Here is a 17,395-nt window from a genome sequence, read left to right as displayed (position 1 = left end):
AGAACAGAGGGTTATTGTGGTTGAAAATAGGATGTCTAATCATTGTGGGGAACTTTAAATTGGATATTCTAAAGGAATAGGAAATAATTCTAGATTCTTAAGAAGAATAGTGATATGAAAAATGTAACATTCAAGGAAATTTGATCTGGCATTGATAGGTTGACAGGCAAAGAATAGAACCATGTATGATGTAACGTACAGTGAATGAATAAATATGTATTACAAAGCTATCTTATAAATGCCTATTAATGGCCATAGAGTTAGCATTAGTGGACAATTCAGATCTTCCTCTGGGACTGACCTCAGCCTTCTCATAAGATGGTAAATCCTAAAAGTCCAATAGCATTGATTTGATGTGGGAATATATTCCTTTTATTATTGCCATTTCTGATTCAGCTAAAGGAATTAGACATCCAATTTCCTCTTTTCTCCCTAGTTCACAACCTGATATTAACCTACGAGTAATTATTCAGTTCAGTATGCCTGAGTTAGTGCAGGAAGCAGGAACAAAAAGAATGAAATTTGAACATTTCTAAAATGTTCTTTTAAATGTGACTTTTAAAAATCCATTTCAAGTCTATACATACTTGAAATGGCATAGATTTCATTGAGATTTCTAAAAAATGTATCCGTTTTCCTGAGCATGAGGAATTTTGTGTATACTAAAGTATTAAAAGAATGCAGAATAATATTTTCCTCTCTTTCTTTTTGAACAGCAAAACTTAGAGAGTAACCTCACCAACCTTATTAAGAGGAACACGGAACTGGAGACCCTTTTGGCTAAACTCATCCAAACGTGCCAACATGTTGAGGTGAGTATCTCTGGATGGTATTTTTCACATGAAAACTGCTAGATCACGGTTTTTATACCCTCTCCTATATATTTCTAAAATGGGTATCTTCTTAAAATTAGATGGTTTGCAGAAGCCAGATAGCTAAGATGGATGAAATTGGAAGGTACTAGTACCTCAGAGCATCTCTCCCCATCCAGTGCTTTGTCTGCCCACACGCTCATCACAGCTCTCCCTGATCCAGCTTTCCTTAGCATTTCTAATACTGTAGATTTTAATCACCCTCCCTGTGTGTCTCTGTGTCTGTGTCCAAATCTCCTTCTTCCAAGGACACCAGTCATTGGATTAGGCTCCACTCTACTCCAGTGTGAACTCACTTGAACATGAGTACATCTGCAAAGACCCCATTTCCAAATAAGATCATATTTGCAGATACTGGGAGTTAGGACTTTGGACACACTTTTTGGGGGGGATACAATTCAACCTGCTACTGGGGTGTATTAAATACATCTTGGTTGTCAGATGGGTTTCCATGAAATTGACCACAATTGCAGTGTGTTGGGATTAAGCCAAGAGTGTGCAGGCAGCAGTGACAGCAAGGTCAAGTTGCAGAACCCAGATCTTTCCAACCCTGCGCTTAGAACAGATTCACTTCTGGCAGTGATCTTTCCAGGGAACATTTGGAGACTTGCTGATTAAACAACATTGTAAATAATAGCGAACAAGCATAATGTTTTCATTATTATAGGGTAAAGTGACTATGTATTACAGAATTAAGTGGATGAACAAAAAACTGATCCATGTGCTGTATTTTATTTTTATGATGTGGTGGCATTTGATGTTTAGGACAATAAGAAAGAATTATTTCTCTTCAGGTAAAAAAAAATTACCTGTGTTTTATGGGGAAATCTTAGAAATGCTTTATGGAGTGGGTGATTATTTCATTCAATTTCAGCTAGTTACTTCTTAAAGCGTTAGTGTCTGGTTTCCATTATTGCCTGCAGTGATTTCAGAACAATTGTCTTGCTCCTAATGCGACATTAGTATGGCTTGAACTTACAAAATGCTGTTCATCCTAACATGTAAAATTACATTCTATAATGTTCAGTAATTTCAAATGATAGATGTGTCATTCAAGAAATGTACAGGCAGATTTTATTTTTATCTCAAAAAATTCGGTATTTAGTTGAGATAGAGGCTTTTTTAAAAAGCAGTTACTGAATTGATTGTAGCAGACTTTTGGATAGACACACATGCCATTAGAAGTTATTCTAGACAAAGAGTAAAGAATATTTATTCCATTTACTGTTATTTCTGGATAAATCCTTCGGAATGAAAAGAAATGTTTGTGCATGAATAAATGTGATATCTGGGAAATTTATTGTAGACAAAAATGAAAGAAAATTATAAGCAGACAGATAATGATGCCAACAGTACCTATTTTTACACGTGTTCACTTATTCAGTTATTAATTTTCTCAAAGTATAATTTTCAAAAATTGAGCATCTCAATCTCATATAATAATCACATGAGCCTGCACTGAAGATTTATTTAATCTTTGATGAAGGTTCCTGCAAGATGATAAAGCTGGCTTAAAGGAGGGTATCAAACTGATACATACAAACATAGGGGGAAGGGATGGGAGGGTGAAAAGAATGCTAGAACAAGATAGCTACCAGCTACTGTATATAAAATAGATAAACAACAAGGTCCTACTGTAGAGCACAGGGAACTACATTCAATACCTTGTAATGGCCTATAATGAAAAAGAATATGAAAAGAAAATGGCCTATATATAAATAAATGAATCATTATCCTGTACACCGGAAAATAACACAACATTGTAAATCGACCATAATTCAATAAAAAATAAATTTTAAAAAATAAAAATAAGATAGCTAGGTTAGATGCAAAAGTGGTTAGTGACCTAAGAGGCAATCAAATTGTGACATTTGGGCAAAATAACTTGCATGTCATCAGCTTTTTCTAACTTAACATTTAACTTTGCAGAGACAAAGCCCTATTCAGTAATAAATAGAAAGTCAAACTCTGTTATATCGCAGGCTGGAGAGTCAGGTGACCCTTCCTGAGGATGGCTTGTTGGAGTATGCTCTGTATGACACCGAAAAGGCTCACAGTCCTTCTTTTTCTTTTCTTTTTCTTTTTCTTTTTCTTTTTTTTTTTTTTTTTTTTTTGCCTTATTTCCAAGTTTTGGATAATTTAGCTTAACACGACTTTCTGCTCTTCCTGTTCTGGGCACTGTTGATCTGTGAGCTGTGGTCACAGATTTCTGGGTGAGGGTGTACATTTTTGCCTGCAGTCAGTTACTTTGGTTTGTTAAATGGTCACGCTCGTTTGTTCATTCCACTAGTGCATGTGGAGCATCCACTGTGTGTGTGTTGCCCTGGGCTAGGTGCCAAGGACCCTACCCGCATGGAACTTACTGTCTTGACTAAGACGAAAGAGCAGCTACGATACAATACAAAACAGAAAACGAATCGCCGCAAGAGAGGTGTGAATTATATACCTTGGCATTGCAGAGAAGTGAGAAATTTCTTCAAGCTGGGGGCTGCGGGAGGTAGCACACAACCTGAGCCTGCCTTCGAGGGTATGTAACACTGGGGCCTGCGGAGAGACTGGAGAGACACTGCTTACAGGGCAAACTAAGGCATGGGGATGGAGAGATGAAGAGTGTATGTACACAAAGCCAGGAGTTCACTCTGTAGGAGCGGGAGGTGTGTGAGGGTGGATAAGGAGGAACTGGCTTTGGGGAGAGCTTGGTGGACTTCAGTATTGCAGCTGAGTTTGAATTTTATTTGCTCTTGAAGATTTAGTGAGGGCTCGAGGAACATGAAGTCCTGTGTAATTTTCCCAATTACAACTGGCACTCCTAACTCTTTTCAGGAAATGATATTTTTGGTTATTGGAAAAATAGGATGGATATCCTGATGCAAAACAATTGCACATCCAAGGGAAAATGTCACAGCGCTAGTGAGCTCCAAAAAAGGTAGTGTGATTTGTTAGGCACCAGCATGACAGTCTTTTAAATCAGCGCAGTGGAAAAGAATTTCCTGGTTCACATCCTAGGTTCCTAGACTGTATTCTTCCTTTTCCTCTTCCTGAAGCTGTCCTTGTGTTCGGAATGAGCATTCCGAGGGAAAATAATCCTCATGCCAGCTGGAGCTAAAAACACTCAAAGCGCAGAGGCAACTCTCAATTGTTGTAAATTAAATCAATGAATTCCCACCAAATCCTGAGGAAATGCCACATCCTTCTAAGTCCACACCTCCTTCCTGGGATTCACTTCTGCTTTTCTTTAGAATGAAAAGAGTTTGAAGGGCTCCCCCCTCATCCTCATTGTTTTCATGACTTGTTTTTTAAATGAGAGTCAGCAAGTAAATTGGCTTTTCGATAGTAAGTACCAAATCTTTTCAGAGCTAGAGAACGGAGGGTATAAGGCCAAGGCAGTTTAGGACTGAGGGATAGAGGCATAGAAGGGGCAGGATCAGGTAGACTCCCAAGAAGTGTTTGTGTAATTTGGTGGCTGGGATTCTAAAAACTAGTGGGGTTTAGCCACAGAGTTTTGTTTTCTTCAGCAGAAGGATGCAGTAGAAAATTGCCTTGGGAGGAGTATGGAGTTAGTGATGGGATACCGGAGAAGCCCGTGAAAAGTGATGAAAATTTGGGTCATCTGCAGAACTTCACCTTTCTAGGTCAGATCTGGACTATGTCTCTTCATCATCTCGTCCCCCTCCCCATTTCCTTTTAAAAATCAAAGGATTTGGTTCAGCTAAGCAAATGCTTTGAATCACTGATACAAATCATATTATCCACACATTCTGAGAATCAAGGTCCTTCACAGTGAATACAACACCTGGACACACAAGAGGACTCATTTTGGGAACTATAGGTGACCAGTGACTAAATCCACAGTGAGATGGTAGAGAGAAACAGCGAAAGGGAGACTCATTGCCATAGCAGTTTGGAGAAGACAAAGCCTCACTGACCTCGCCATCCTTGCCCAAGCTCATCCTAGCACGGCACTCTCTAAGCCAGCGTCCTGTCAGAATCCTGGCTTTAGCTCCTTTGGCTTATCTTGCCTTGTTTATAATCACGTTTTTGTGTCCTTTTGCCATTGTTTTCACACTAAGTTTTTAAACTATTTTTTTCTTTTATTGTAATTGGAAGTTTGCTTTCTTTTTGGCTTTCCAGTAAAGATTTTCCAGCACAAGGTGACATGTTGAGTGACAAGCTTCTTGTGGGTAAATTGTCATTTATCATTTGAATTTTGCTCAGATGTTGGGCCCTGTGAGTTGAGAGAGAAGAAGGTGAGCTGTTATGTATGGTAGCTTAAGAAATGGTAAAAATTGATTTGGGAAAACAGATGAGGGTCTGTAAAATACTTTTTCAGCCATTCACCAAGCCCTAAAAGCATTCAAATGTATAAACTTTGAAATAAGGGAAAAAATGGCTGGGTCAATAAGAAAGAGAAGCCTTTATGTTTAGTTTTGTTGTATAGTTTTATGTGAAAGCATTCTCCCTCTATGAAAACCTTGGCAATTGCTTTTTCTGGAGCCATTGGCTGAGGCTGGCTTGTTGGGGTATGCTCTGTATAACACTGAAAGGGCTCACGGTCTGGTTTTTGGGGGGTTTTTGTTGTTGTTGTTGTTGTTTTGCCTTATTTCCAAGTTTTGGATAATTTAGCTTAACACGACTTTCTGCTCTTCCTGTTCTGGGCACTGTTGATCTGTGAGCTGTGGTCACAGATTTCTGGGTGAGGGTGTACATTTTTGCCTGCAGTCAGTTACTTTGGTTTGTTAAATGGTCACACTCGTTTGTTCATTCCACTAGTGCATGTGGAGCATCCACTGTGTGTGTGTTGCCCTGGGCTAGGTGCCACACCAAATGCGCTGTGTGTATCCTGGGGACACGTGTCTGATCTTGGATGACGTGTATCCAGCTAGGGGCCAACTTGAATGTCGAAAGTCATAATGCATTGTCACTGCAGATAAGGGTTAGATTTCGACTCCATACAAGCACTTGGGAGAATGTTCTCAAAGTATATTTAGAGTCAAATTCTGGAACCACATCAGGCAACCCACAGTTATTCATGGCTCTTCATGTAAACAGTTCTGGAATGAGGATACTGTGATAGTGCAAATATGAAGGCATTTAGAAACTGGATTATGACAAGCCACTGTGGTAAAGACTGGACTCCTAAGTTCAAGTCTTAAGATTCTCAGGACAAAGGAGAAAAGAAACTGTTGGGCTACATGGAACTTCGTCTTCTCTGGGGGAGATTCATTTTTTGACTACTGCATGTGTTTAATGGCTTTGTATCCAGTTTCCTTCCTCTAGTTTGCTAAAATTGATAATTCATGACGCAAATTTAGCTTTTCTCAGTGGAGATTAAATTTGATTATCTTTAAGGTAGTATAGAACACATGCTTGAATGTCTCCACTTAGATTCAGTACTTTTGCCTTTAAAAAAATTGACTCATAAAAGGCATTGGATTGTGGTACCTTCTTAGGTATATTCATGGGGAGTAATGGGAAGACATCAGTAGAAAGTCTTCCAGTGTTTGGAATAAGAGATTAATCTTATGAATGAATGAATATAAGGCTTAGTTAGTTTGATATTACTTTCAAAATACCATTCTCAAGTTTCAACTTTGAAACTTTTTTTAAAAAACATCCAAACCTTTTGTCATCTACAATATTTCCAGCTTGGATGGAATGCATTATTGTGTCATATTCAGAACCCTACCAGGTGGCTTGGATCGTTGCATGATCCACATGTACATGCCTCTGAAGACAGTCCCTCTGACACGCTAGAAATTAGTACTGCAGATTTCCAAGGCTAATACTTAGATGTGAAATAATCAGCCTTAATTGGGGGGCTGAATGAGCAGTAGGAATGAAGAGGGAAGACATTCATGTACTGACCTGTCTCAATGTAGTTTCTCCCCAGAGAATAGAGGAATTCTTTATACCGTCTCCCCTGCCCTCTTCCACACACAACCTTCTTGCCTTGAAATATTTAAATACTGCATGAGAGCAGCAGGGATATTTCTGGCATGACATAAAGAATAATAAGAACAGGTTGTGACAGATTTAAGAAATGGCTATTATACTTAGTTCTAAGCTTTCACATGAAGTTTCAGGGTATTTTTTAAATTTCTTTTTATTGAAGTAGAGTTGATTTACAATGTTATGTTAATTTCTGGTGTACAGCATAGTGATTCAGGTATACAGATATATTCCTTATCATATTTTTCATTATAGGTAATTACAGGATACTGGATATAGTTCCCTGTGCTCTACAGTAGAAACTTGTTGTTTATCTATTTCATATATAGTTGTTAGTACCTACAAATCCTGAGCTCCCAATTTATCCCTTCACACCCCCTTCCCCCCAGTAACCATAAATTTGTTTTCTATATCTGTGAGCCTGTCTCTGTTTTGTAAGTAAGCTCGTTTGTCCTTTTTTTTCTTTTTAGAGTCCCCAAATGAATGATATTATGTGGTATTTTTCTCTCTTTCTGGCTTACTTCAGTTAGTATGATGACCTCCAGGTCCAACCATGTTGCTGCAAGTGGCATTATTTTATTCTTTTTTATGGCTGAATAGTATTCGTGTGTGTGTATGTGTGTACCACAACTTCTTTATCCAGTCCTCTGTTGATGGACATTTAGGTTGCTTCCATGTCTTGGCTGTTGTAAATAGTTTAACTTTCACATGAGATGGTGCTGTTGGATGGATCCAGGTGGGAGAGTCAGAGGTGTGAGAGGAATGATGCCAGATGAGAGGGTAGAAGATTGGGTCCCATTATTGCTCCTGTGCATGACTTTTAGAGATAAACATGATCCTAAGCATCAGTCCCTCATTTTGTTACTGAACCAATCTCTTTTGTTTCTGGGTCTTCATACCTAGTTTAAATTATTTCTTCAGTGTAAAATTGCTTTTTATGATAATCAAGCTGAAATTATCTCTGATATTATATAAGATAATTACAGATTATGAAGGAAACAGGACACATTATCTTTTACCTTCATTCGATTGACTTCTGTTTTTGATTGCTAAATGCCTTCGGAAAACTGAAGAGCTTTGTTCTAATTTTGAAATTCCCAGCAAAATAGTTGAGTCATGCATATAAAATGTTTGTTAACAAGAGTGCAATTGTAGCACTAGTTATTTTTGTTTGAAACTGAAATATGAAATTTTAAATTCAGCTATTTAAAAAGCCTGAGGCTACCACTGAATGTAAAGGGCTTTCAGTGAAAAGTAACACAAATAAAGATTTTTACAACCAAGTGAGGTAACTTCCCGGCCTAGGAATTTATGATAGAGCCTTTACTGTGCTTTTAAAACTATTTTTCACTAGATATAACATCAGGTTCATATATATGAGGTGATGAAAACACTCAGAGTAGCCTATTTCTCTGAGTAGGCAAGCTCAGTATTGGGCTTTGGTAAGTTCAAGGACACCTTCCATCTATTTACATAGGTGGAAGATGGTGCCCCTCCACTCTTGGAGCTGTTAGAAGGAGCTGATGACTGTATCACGTGGTTCCAGTCCCACATCGAGGTATAGCTTGTAGTGTAGGGAAAACAAAAGTGGGAGGACTTCTGCAGATCTACACGAAAAACAATAATGACCACTTGACCAACTCCTGCTACCACTTCCTGATTTAATTATCCCAGTGGCCCTTTGAGGTTAGTGTCATTCAGGTGATCACAGAAATGTGACTTAAAGCCAGACATAACAAGGATCAGCCAGTCAAGAAATGGAGTGAATCCAAACGAGTGGTAAAGCAGCTGAAGTGGTTACCAAACTTTAGCTACCCAAACCAGGTGGTAGAGTTGAAAGGCATGATTAAAAATTCTCAGGGGGAATTCTCATGACCAGAAACAATCTCATCTGCTGGGGAATTGGAAACCCTGTCTGACCCACAATAGTGAAGGCCCAATGAGTATATATCTGTGGTACCAGTAGAACCAGTGAGCCTTCAGATCTTTTGAGTTAGTCTCAAATCATTGACCATTAATCCTTGACCTGGTAAGCTCAGCTTCTTTGAGCTGACCAGTTTACTTCTTTCAGTTAATAAAGTTCTTTTTTCCCTCCTCCCCTAGAAGTTTGAGAATTGTTTTTTAAAAAATGAAAATCTAAATAATAGCCACAGAATCAATATTTTGTGTTACAGTTTAGGACTAAAACATATGTTTGTATTTTAAGGGTTTGTAGCATTTAAGAGAATATGACATGTTACAGAAATTGGACAGGTTGGCTTTGAGATTCCTGTCTGAAACATGTCATTTATTTTAGACCTCTGATTTTAAGTTGAAAGCATAAAATCATTTGTTTCCAGCCAGTATTAGAATATTCAGTCGAACTTGAGTTTCACTACATTTGTAAGTTTATTAGATTTCTAAGAGCTACTTAAGGACTTGGGAAGATTTACCTTGGTAGGGTTTTAATTTTGTCCTGTTAGGCATTTAAGGTACTTAAAAAGTAAATTGAATATGTTACAGTTATAAACGCAATTTGAAATGTTACAGGAATTTGGTGATGAAAATCTGAACAATGATTACCTGTGAGGTGAGAACTGACTAGAAGAGGGGCTTGAGGGTACTTTCTGGGGTGATAGAAATATTTTATATCTTGATTTAAGCTATTGGTCTTGTTGATTATCACGATCTATTGAATTGTCTCTTGAGATTGATACATTTCTGTATGTAAGTTTTACCTCAATTTTTAAAATATGCACAAAAACTTAATCAACTAATTTATAGATGGAATTGATTGTTTAATGGAGTTGAGTCTGTTCAACTTGAGGTAAACATTGATTCAGGGATTCCCTGAGAGTGATTATTCTTGGTTTTGTAAAATTTCTTGAATTTATGAATAGAATGAGTTTCATAATTTGAACATAAAAACGTAAGGAAAACTCTATAGTGATTTACTGATACAGATGCAGTCCTTGGGCACAAATCCTCACCATCTTTTAAGTGCGTATCTCTTCCCTCTCCTAGTTGGCTGGACTCCTTGAGAAGCAGGATAGTATCTTTCTTTTCCTTAGAAAATGACCAGATAGCCACTTTGAATCAACTTGAGGGAAACACTTCTAAACACTTCCACAGATAAGGGTGGCAAGTCAACCTAGGTCCAAAGATGGCTTATAGGGTGACACTTTTGATATCAGACTCTTTTTTTCTAATTGAAGAAATATCAGATTCCCTTTATCCTCAAACACACACACACACAAAACACAACCTCAAATAATCAGCAACTGACAGACATCTGAATTCTATGGTCTTTCCTCTTCTCTTTGAAACCAGATTAGATTCACTTTTCACCGTCCTTTTGGCAAAGCCCATCTTGTACAGTGACAGTGCTCTCCAGTTTCCCTCCCGTCACCCCTCCTACTGACTTAATAACTTTCACCACCACAGTTTCAGGAGAAAACCCTAGGAAAGTAAGCATGGATAGCTTCAGACTGAGATGATGCAGACCCACTAGGTGAAAGATACAAAGGAAATCAGTTAGAAGAAGGTGAGGTCTGGGAAAGACCACACACCCTCCACCCCCACCACAGTTAAGCCTCCCAATTCACTGTTCAGTTGAAATATGATGGAAGCACATAGATAATTTTAAATTTCCAAGTAACCACATTTTTAAAACAGGAAAAACAAATAGGTAAAATTAATTTTACTACACAATTTCTTTGACCCGTTATAGTCAAAACGTCAACATGTAATCAATACAAGAGTGATTAACGTATGCGTTTCTTCCTCCCAGCACACCTCCACTCCCACTAGCCACATTTCAAGTGCTCAAAAACCGCAAGTGGCTAGTGGCTGCCATATTTGGACCCCACGGCTGTAGAACTTCTGTAGCTGGCGGTTTAGCAGTTAATTATGTGTGCAGTTGGCATGTTTGCTGTCTGTCTTCTAGTGAAGTCATTCTAGAGGACAAACTTCTGTTTCTGGTGTGGGGTTTTGCACCGCGTGGGCACTCAGCACATCTGTAGGATTGCTTTGTGTGTCATCCTCGTACACCATCATGTCCTCCTCCTCCATGGAGGGATAAGAGCATCCTCAGTTCCTCTCGCTTTTGTTCCTTAGCTACTAAGACGATTGCAAAGATCTCCAGAAACCAGGAGCTTTCGCAATGTATACTTTGAGGGGAGAGAGAAGTAAAAACTTGCAGCTGAGAAGCAGGGACTGCATCAGAAGTTGAGTTTGCTGGCAGAATCCGCATAAGCACTGAATTAAGATTTGTGTGGTTCTCAGTTTTATAGTTTGCCATGGGAGAGTGTTGGTTTGTTTATCTGGGGTCCAAAATGTTTCTTCTTTTAGCATGTTATCTGAAAAGGATGATGGCAGAGAGATGATCTCCTAAAGGAAGGCGGTTCTTTCGTATCTCTGACATAGCCTTGATCTGAGGTTAACAAAAGAACAGCTGCCTGGGCGAGCAATGCCCTCAAGTGTGCAGATAGAGAGAGCACGCGCGTGCTAACCTAGAAGTCGAGCTCTGGCTACTTAAACAAAGCATTGCTTTAATTTTTGCAGAAGAAAGTATTTTTTTTTCCTGCTGTTTTTCATGAAATGGCCTTAAAGAATCCCTCTTATTTGTGGTCTCGAAAAAATCATAACTATGCCCATGAGGTCCGCCTTTAAGTGTTCTATTAAACAATAAGAAGGCTTTGTTCTTGGTAATAAAATGAAAGCAAGCAGTGTTTCCATTACCTGGCAGGATGCCGCCTCCTCTCCACCCCCTGATCCTGACAATATCAACAGAGCATTCTGTTTCCCAGGTAGGGAGGTGAGGAGGCCACATCTGTCAGGTTTGTATATAGAAATGCAGTTGACCTTTCAGATAATGGAGGGAGGGAGGGAGAGAGAGAAGCACTTTGTGTAATCCCTAACTCAAGTGTTTACAATTCCATTTTACTGCAGAAAATGACATATTGTGGCTTAAAGCTGTAAAGCCAATAATAATTTCACAATGAGTTGAAATGGGGGGATGGAGGGATAAATTGGGAGTGGGGGATTTGCAGATACTAACTACTATATATAAAATCGATAAAACAACAAGGTCTCCTGTAGAGCACAGGGAACTATGTTCAACATCTTGTAATAGCCTAGAATGAAAAAAATATGAAAAGAAATATATATGCGTGTGTGTGTGTAACTATAGTATAGAATCACTATACTGTACACTAGAAATTAACACAACATTGCAAACCGACTCTGCTTCAATTTTTTTTAAAATGTTGAAATGATAGAAAAGGAAGGGTTCTCTAGATAAAGAAATACATATATTTTAGTCAGACTTGCTTGATTTCATGAGTTTTCTTTTCCAGGGAACTTGGTGTCCTCATGCTCAGAGGTAGATCCGTTTATGGTCAGTTGTAACTGGAAGTCTGTAGGTATATTGTGGCCCCAGAGTCAGGACTGACCAAGCTGAGGACAGAAAGCCCTGTCATATCAAACTTTCTCTCGCTCTGCCATTTGCCATAAGTCATTGGAGACACAGAGCAAACTCAACAACTGTAACACCAGGGCTCTCTGATCCCCATTACAGCTTTTGTTTTTATTTAGATAGTGACAGTATTCATTATTGTGAAGACCAAATGCCAGCTAACACCACATTCAGTCCAATATCAGCATTGTATCCTTGATGCAGGGTATCTGTTTGCATCTTTGTATATTTTGTGGACATGCTTTCAGGGAACTTAGGTTTTGGAGATTAGTTATTCAGCATTATAAGCTCCAAGTATTTTTAAAATTCAGATGCACTTCACTGTTTTAAAGTTGTAATATTCATCCTTTTTAAGTGTACCATTCACTGTTTTTTTATTATATTCACAAAGTTGTTTAACCATCACTACTGTATGATTACAGAACATTCTTATAACCTCAGCTCTTAAGAAACATCCAGATCGTAGTCCCCTCTGCGCTCCTGTCTCGGACTGTCAGTGCCACATCCATCACCAGTCCTGTGTCCCCTGGCCTGAGAGCTTCCAGCTGCAAGAGACTAAGACTCTGCCTGGGGGCTTTTCCCACCCCACCCTTCTAGCTAATTCCAGAGGGGAGTAAATGCCCATCTCCCCCCTCCAGCAGCCTTCCACCAGCCACTGATGGGAGGTACCAGATAACTAGCGCTCTTCTTCGCCAGCAGCTGGAGTATTCTGCACTGTTTCCCAAAGTTACCTACTGGGATTAATCTCCATTTGTCCACAGTAGTCTTGGTAAAAGCGCACTTCACTGGTTTCATACCTTTCCCTGTCTTGCTTCCCCACATTCCTACTGGCATTTCCTAGCAACAACTTGTACTTCCATCCTAGTCTCATGTCCCGCTCTGAGGAGAACAGACCACAGACCTTTCTCTCAGATGGAATGATAGCACAGATCCCTTTCCTCCGGTGACCATAGCTCACATGTTCATTTTCTCTAAACTCTCCTTTGACTGTATTTGAACAAATGTGACTGTTAAATACTGAGCATCAAAGATATTTAAAAATCAGGCTAGCAGCTTCTGCTTATACGCTAGAGTGACAACGGCCAGGCAGGGTGTTTTGTAGATATCACTGGTGTATCAGAAAGCCAGAATAAAGCTTAACAATTTCCAGTTTTACCTCAAAGGGCAAGTCTAATCAGTGATATAATCAAATCTATTTCACTCACTGTCAGGAATACCAAAGAGCAGGGATCCAATCCTCGCTCTCCACCACTTTGCAGGACCGCAGATGACACCCACACTTGAGGAACTCAAGCCTGAATAGGAGTCCAACTTTGTGTTTTTCCAGTATATCACTATTCAGGAATCATGGCACAACATCTAAAAAGAATGCCACTTAATGAGAAATGACATGTAAGACTGAAAATGAGTAATGGAAGGTCATGGGAGAGAAGCTTCCTCTTTCCATTAGAAATGACTTCCCTTCCCTGAAAACCTATCACCTCCATCCTCCCCGGCACTCAACCATCCTCTTCTATAGTTATTTGTTTTTAGCTCTGACCACAACATCTCAAAGCTGCTTTTTTACGAAATACATTTGTTGAAAATCACTTAATAGAAACGTACCACTTACCAGAAACTTTATGAAAAAGACTTGATAGAGACAAGTACCCACAACAAGTTAACAGGTTTTTTTTCTTTTTCATTCTGTGTGCCCAACCCAAACGGAAGGGTGTAGAGCCTTTGCGTTATAAAATGTGTAATTAATAAGAGAAAGGAAGGGAGGAGTTTATTGTTTTTGAATGAATTATGAGCAACACCTTCCATTCTGCTGCTTCATTTTGGAACAGCTTTGAACAGAGTTACCATTAAACACATAAAGAAAAGTCAGTGGCATAAATGCCGAGAATGTAAGATTGAAGCCAGTTGAGTGTACTCTGAGAAAAGCATTGGGGAAGAGCAGCATTTGTCACAACTGTGACAGAAGCTGGCAGGACCTTATGGGCAAAGTACAAACCATACTGCAAGTATGTTTTCATTTTCAAATTGAAATTCTATGAATTCAGTCATTGGATCTATTCCTGCCTTAAAGGAAGAAAACTATTTAATTTATCAAGCACCTATTAAGTGCCAGACAGTTTACAGATATTTTCATTGAAAATATGCAAATAAGAAAGCATTCTCCCAGAAATTCAACATATTTTTCACACCTGCAATTCTTTGACTACAAAGTCCATGGTTTTTCCTTCTATGCTAGAGGTTAGCAAACTATAACCTTAGGGCCAAATCTGACTCGTCACCTATTTTTTTTTTAATTGAAGTATAGTTGATTTGCGGTGTTGTGTTAATTTCTGGTGTACAGCATAGTGATTCAGTTATACATATACATACATATATTCATTTTCATATTCTTTTTCATTATAGGTTATTACAAGATACTGAATATAGTTCCCTGTGCTATATACAGTAGGACCTTGTTGTTTATCTATTTTATATATAGGAGTTAGTATCTGCAAATCCCAAACTCCTAATTTATCCCCCCTACCCTTTCCCCTTTGGTAACCATTCGTTACCTGTTCTTGTAAATAGTTTTATTGGGACACAGCCACACCCATTTGATTACATATCATCAGTGGCTGCTTTCTTTCTACAACAGTGGCATTGAGTAGTTACAAGAGAGAGCATACGGTCCACATAGCTAAAATATTTGCTGTCTAGCCCTTTACAGTAAAGTTTCCCACTTCCTGCTCCACATCATGGAAGATGCTGCTCTGCTGCCCACCCGCCCTCCACCCCTCATTGCATCAAGAAGGATAAGGAATACTTTGGGGATTTGAAACTAACTCCAAAAATTCTGGAATTAGTCCTCATGTCATAGCTTCCAAAGCCATTGTTACAGTGGGTGGAAGTTTTGATTCAGGCTAGAAAGTCCCCAGGTAATTGGCACAGACCAGCTGGTCCTAGAACTTAAATTGTTGATTATGTATGGCCATTCCAGATAAACAAAACTTATTAACAATAGTGGTGGTTAACATTTATTGAGTAATTACTATCAGCCAAGCATTTGTCAGTGGCTTTCATATACTAATTCATTTAGTTCTCACCACAGTCCGCCCCAGCGTTTCTACCTCGACACTAGTGACGTGTGGGGCTGGATAATTCTCTTTTGTGGTGAGCGCTGTCCTGAGCACTGTACGATGTTTAGTTGGCAGCATCTCTTGCCTCTACCCACTAGATGCCAGTGGTACCCCCCCCCACCAGTTGTGACAACAGAAAATATCTCCAGACATTGCCACTGTCCCCTGCAGGAGCACCTGTTCTACCACTTAAAAGCTGGTGTTTTCTTCATCATGCAGATGAGGAACTTGAGAAGTGGACAATTTAAGCAGATGCCCAAGAACAGACAACTAGTAAGGAAGGAAGACCTGGCATTCATTTCCTGGAAGACTTCCCCAGGACCCGGAGTTCTGAACTCCTGCCTCCTCTCACCCATTGTTCACTCTAAATCATCGCACCTCACGTGACGATTTTGCTATACTGAAGAATGCACTGTATTAGCCACATCTTGGATGGGCGTGTCATGTGTGCTACTCTTGGGAGAAAAATTCCTTTGTGTGACGCTTCCAAGTGTCAGGCATTTAGAATAAGACTTTCATTGCTTCGCTCATCAGAGTGTGTTGCTGTTTTTAATAGCATCTTGCTTCCTCATCTAACATTCAAGCTTCATAATCTTAGAAACCTCAAGAAAAGAGGATTTATCATGAGGTTCCTGGGAGCTCTTTTTTGATCCCATAGCAGAAATATTGCAAAATCCCATCTGGATAGTTAGTCAATATGTAGAATTGGTCTCCTCTGGGCCAAATGACTTTCCACCACGTCCCTCTGCGGTCAGGGTCGGATTACGTACAGTTTCTATTCATGCCATCACTACTGTACTTCTCTCCCAGAGCATTTTATGAATGGATTCCACTTTTTTAGTTTTATTTTTTGAAAAGTCTTTCTTGGGCTTTGAAAAGTTTTGATCAAAAATGTTCAATATGAAATTAACATACTAAATAATAAAAAATTTTGTCCTGCTCTCTGGCTTCTCTTCCACAGACAGGGACCCTGGGGAACGTGGCCATTTTTTTTTTTTTTTTCTTTCTCATCGACTTGAGCTCAGTCTACAAATATTTGACTCTGGTGTGAGAGAATTTCAGGATGAAGATTACATGTAAACATATTAGATGAATTACAGTAACGCAGTCTGCCCTTTCTCAGTTCTCCTTGGCTTGATTGTATATACAAACTGAAGTATTAGAATCCCTTTCATTGTTCCTCCTGGCGGCTCTCTCGCTTCTGCCCCAGGCTCTGGAATGTTCGTTACAGCTGCCTTTGACATTAAAACCCAAAGCACTCTTACATCCTCCCACTCCTCTTCGCACCTGGTCAGCAGTCCGCAGCAGCGCGTAGAGCCCAGCGCACACAGGCTTCTCTGTGCCCTCGTCTCCCTGGCCCGATTGTCAGCTTCTCTGCTGCTCGGTGGTCTTTCCATTGCTCCAGTCCTGGGCAGATTGGAATTAACTCCTCCAGTGTTTTTCTTCTTTGAGCAAGATGGGATTGTTACGGATATGATAACATATAACGGTATGAAATAATAGTGTTATGAAAGTATAATAATGCATCCCTGTAAGTTTGGATGCGGACTCAAAATGACATATTCGTGGTAAGACACAAAAGTGCTGTTGAGTTTAAACAGTAGCAACAAGATCAATATCACATCAAATAAAAGAGTTTGGACCTTTCTCAAGGTCACCTTAATTTGAATCACAGTACAGCATTGCTTCTGCCAAGAGGACCAGTTCTAGGCAAACTTGGAAAGTAGACATTTGTCTTTATATCCTCAGTCTCACTGGTAGTGATTTCAGGAGACAGCAAGGTTTAGAGGCTTAAACTTAAGGGGTACCATTCTTGTGGAATTCAGAGTGAATGGTGGCCTCTGGAATTGTGCGATGCCAGCACCCCCCTTTCCCCGGCACCACCCTTTCCCCGGCACCCTGAAATAGTTTCCTTTCTCCGGCACATCGGGCCTCTCCTCTCCGAAGCTCACTTCAGTGTTTGCACTGGGTATGAATAAGAAGTGATCTATCAAGTCAGCGTA

General features: G+C 39.4%; 1 protein-coding gene across 7 annotated transcripts in view; it reads left to right on the top strand.

Moving 5' to 3' along the window:
- Window positions 1-17,395, top strand: part of MID1 (midline 1) — a 559,519-nt gene that overhangs the window by 488,289 nt on the left and 53,835 nt on the right. For all 7 annotated transcript variants that reach the window (XM_045525026.2, XM_045525025.2, XM_045525028.2 and 4 more), the window contains one exon: window positions 717-812. In XM_045525026.2, coding sequence (XP_045380982.1) covers window positions 717-812 — 96 coding nt within the window. The remainder of the gene's footprint in view (window positions 1-716; window positions 813-17,395) is intronic.

Source organism: Camelus bactrianus, chromosome X (genome assembly GCF_048773025.1).
Source record: "Camelus bactrianus isolate YW-2024 breed Bactrian camel chromosome X, ASM4877302v1, whole genome shotgun sequence".
Classification (NCBI taxonomy): domain Eukaryota; kingdom Metazoa; phylum Chordata; class Mammalia; order Artiodactyla; family Camelidae; genus Camelus; species Camelus bactrianus.
The sequence above is the reverse complement of the archived record's forward strand: the minus strand, read 5'-3'. Positions and strand labels throughout refer to the sequence as shown.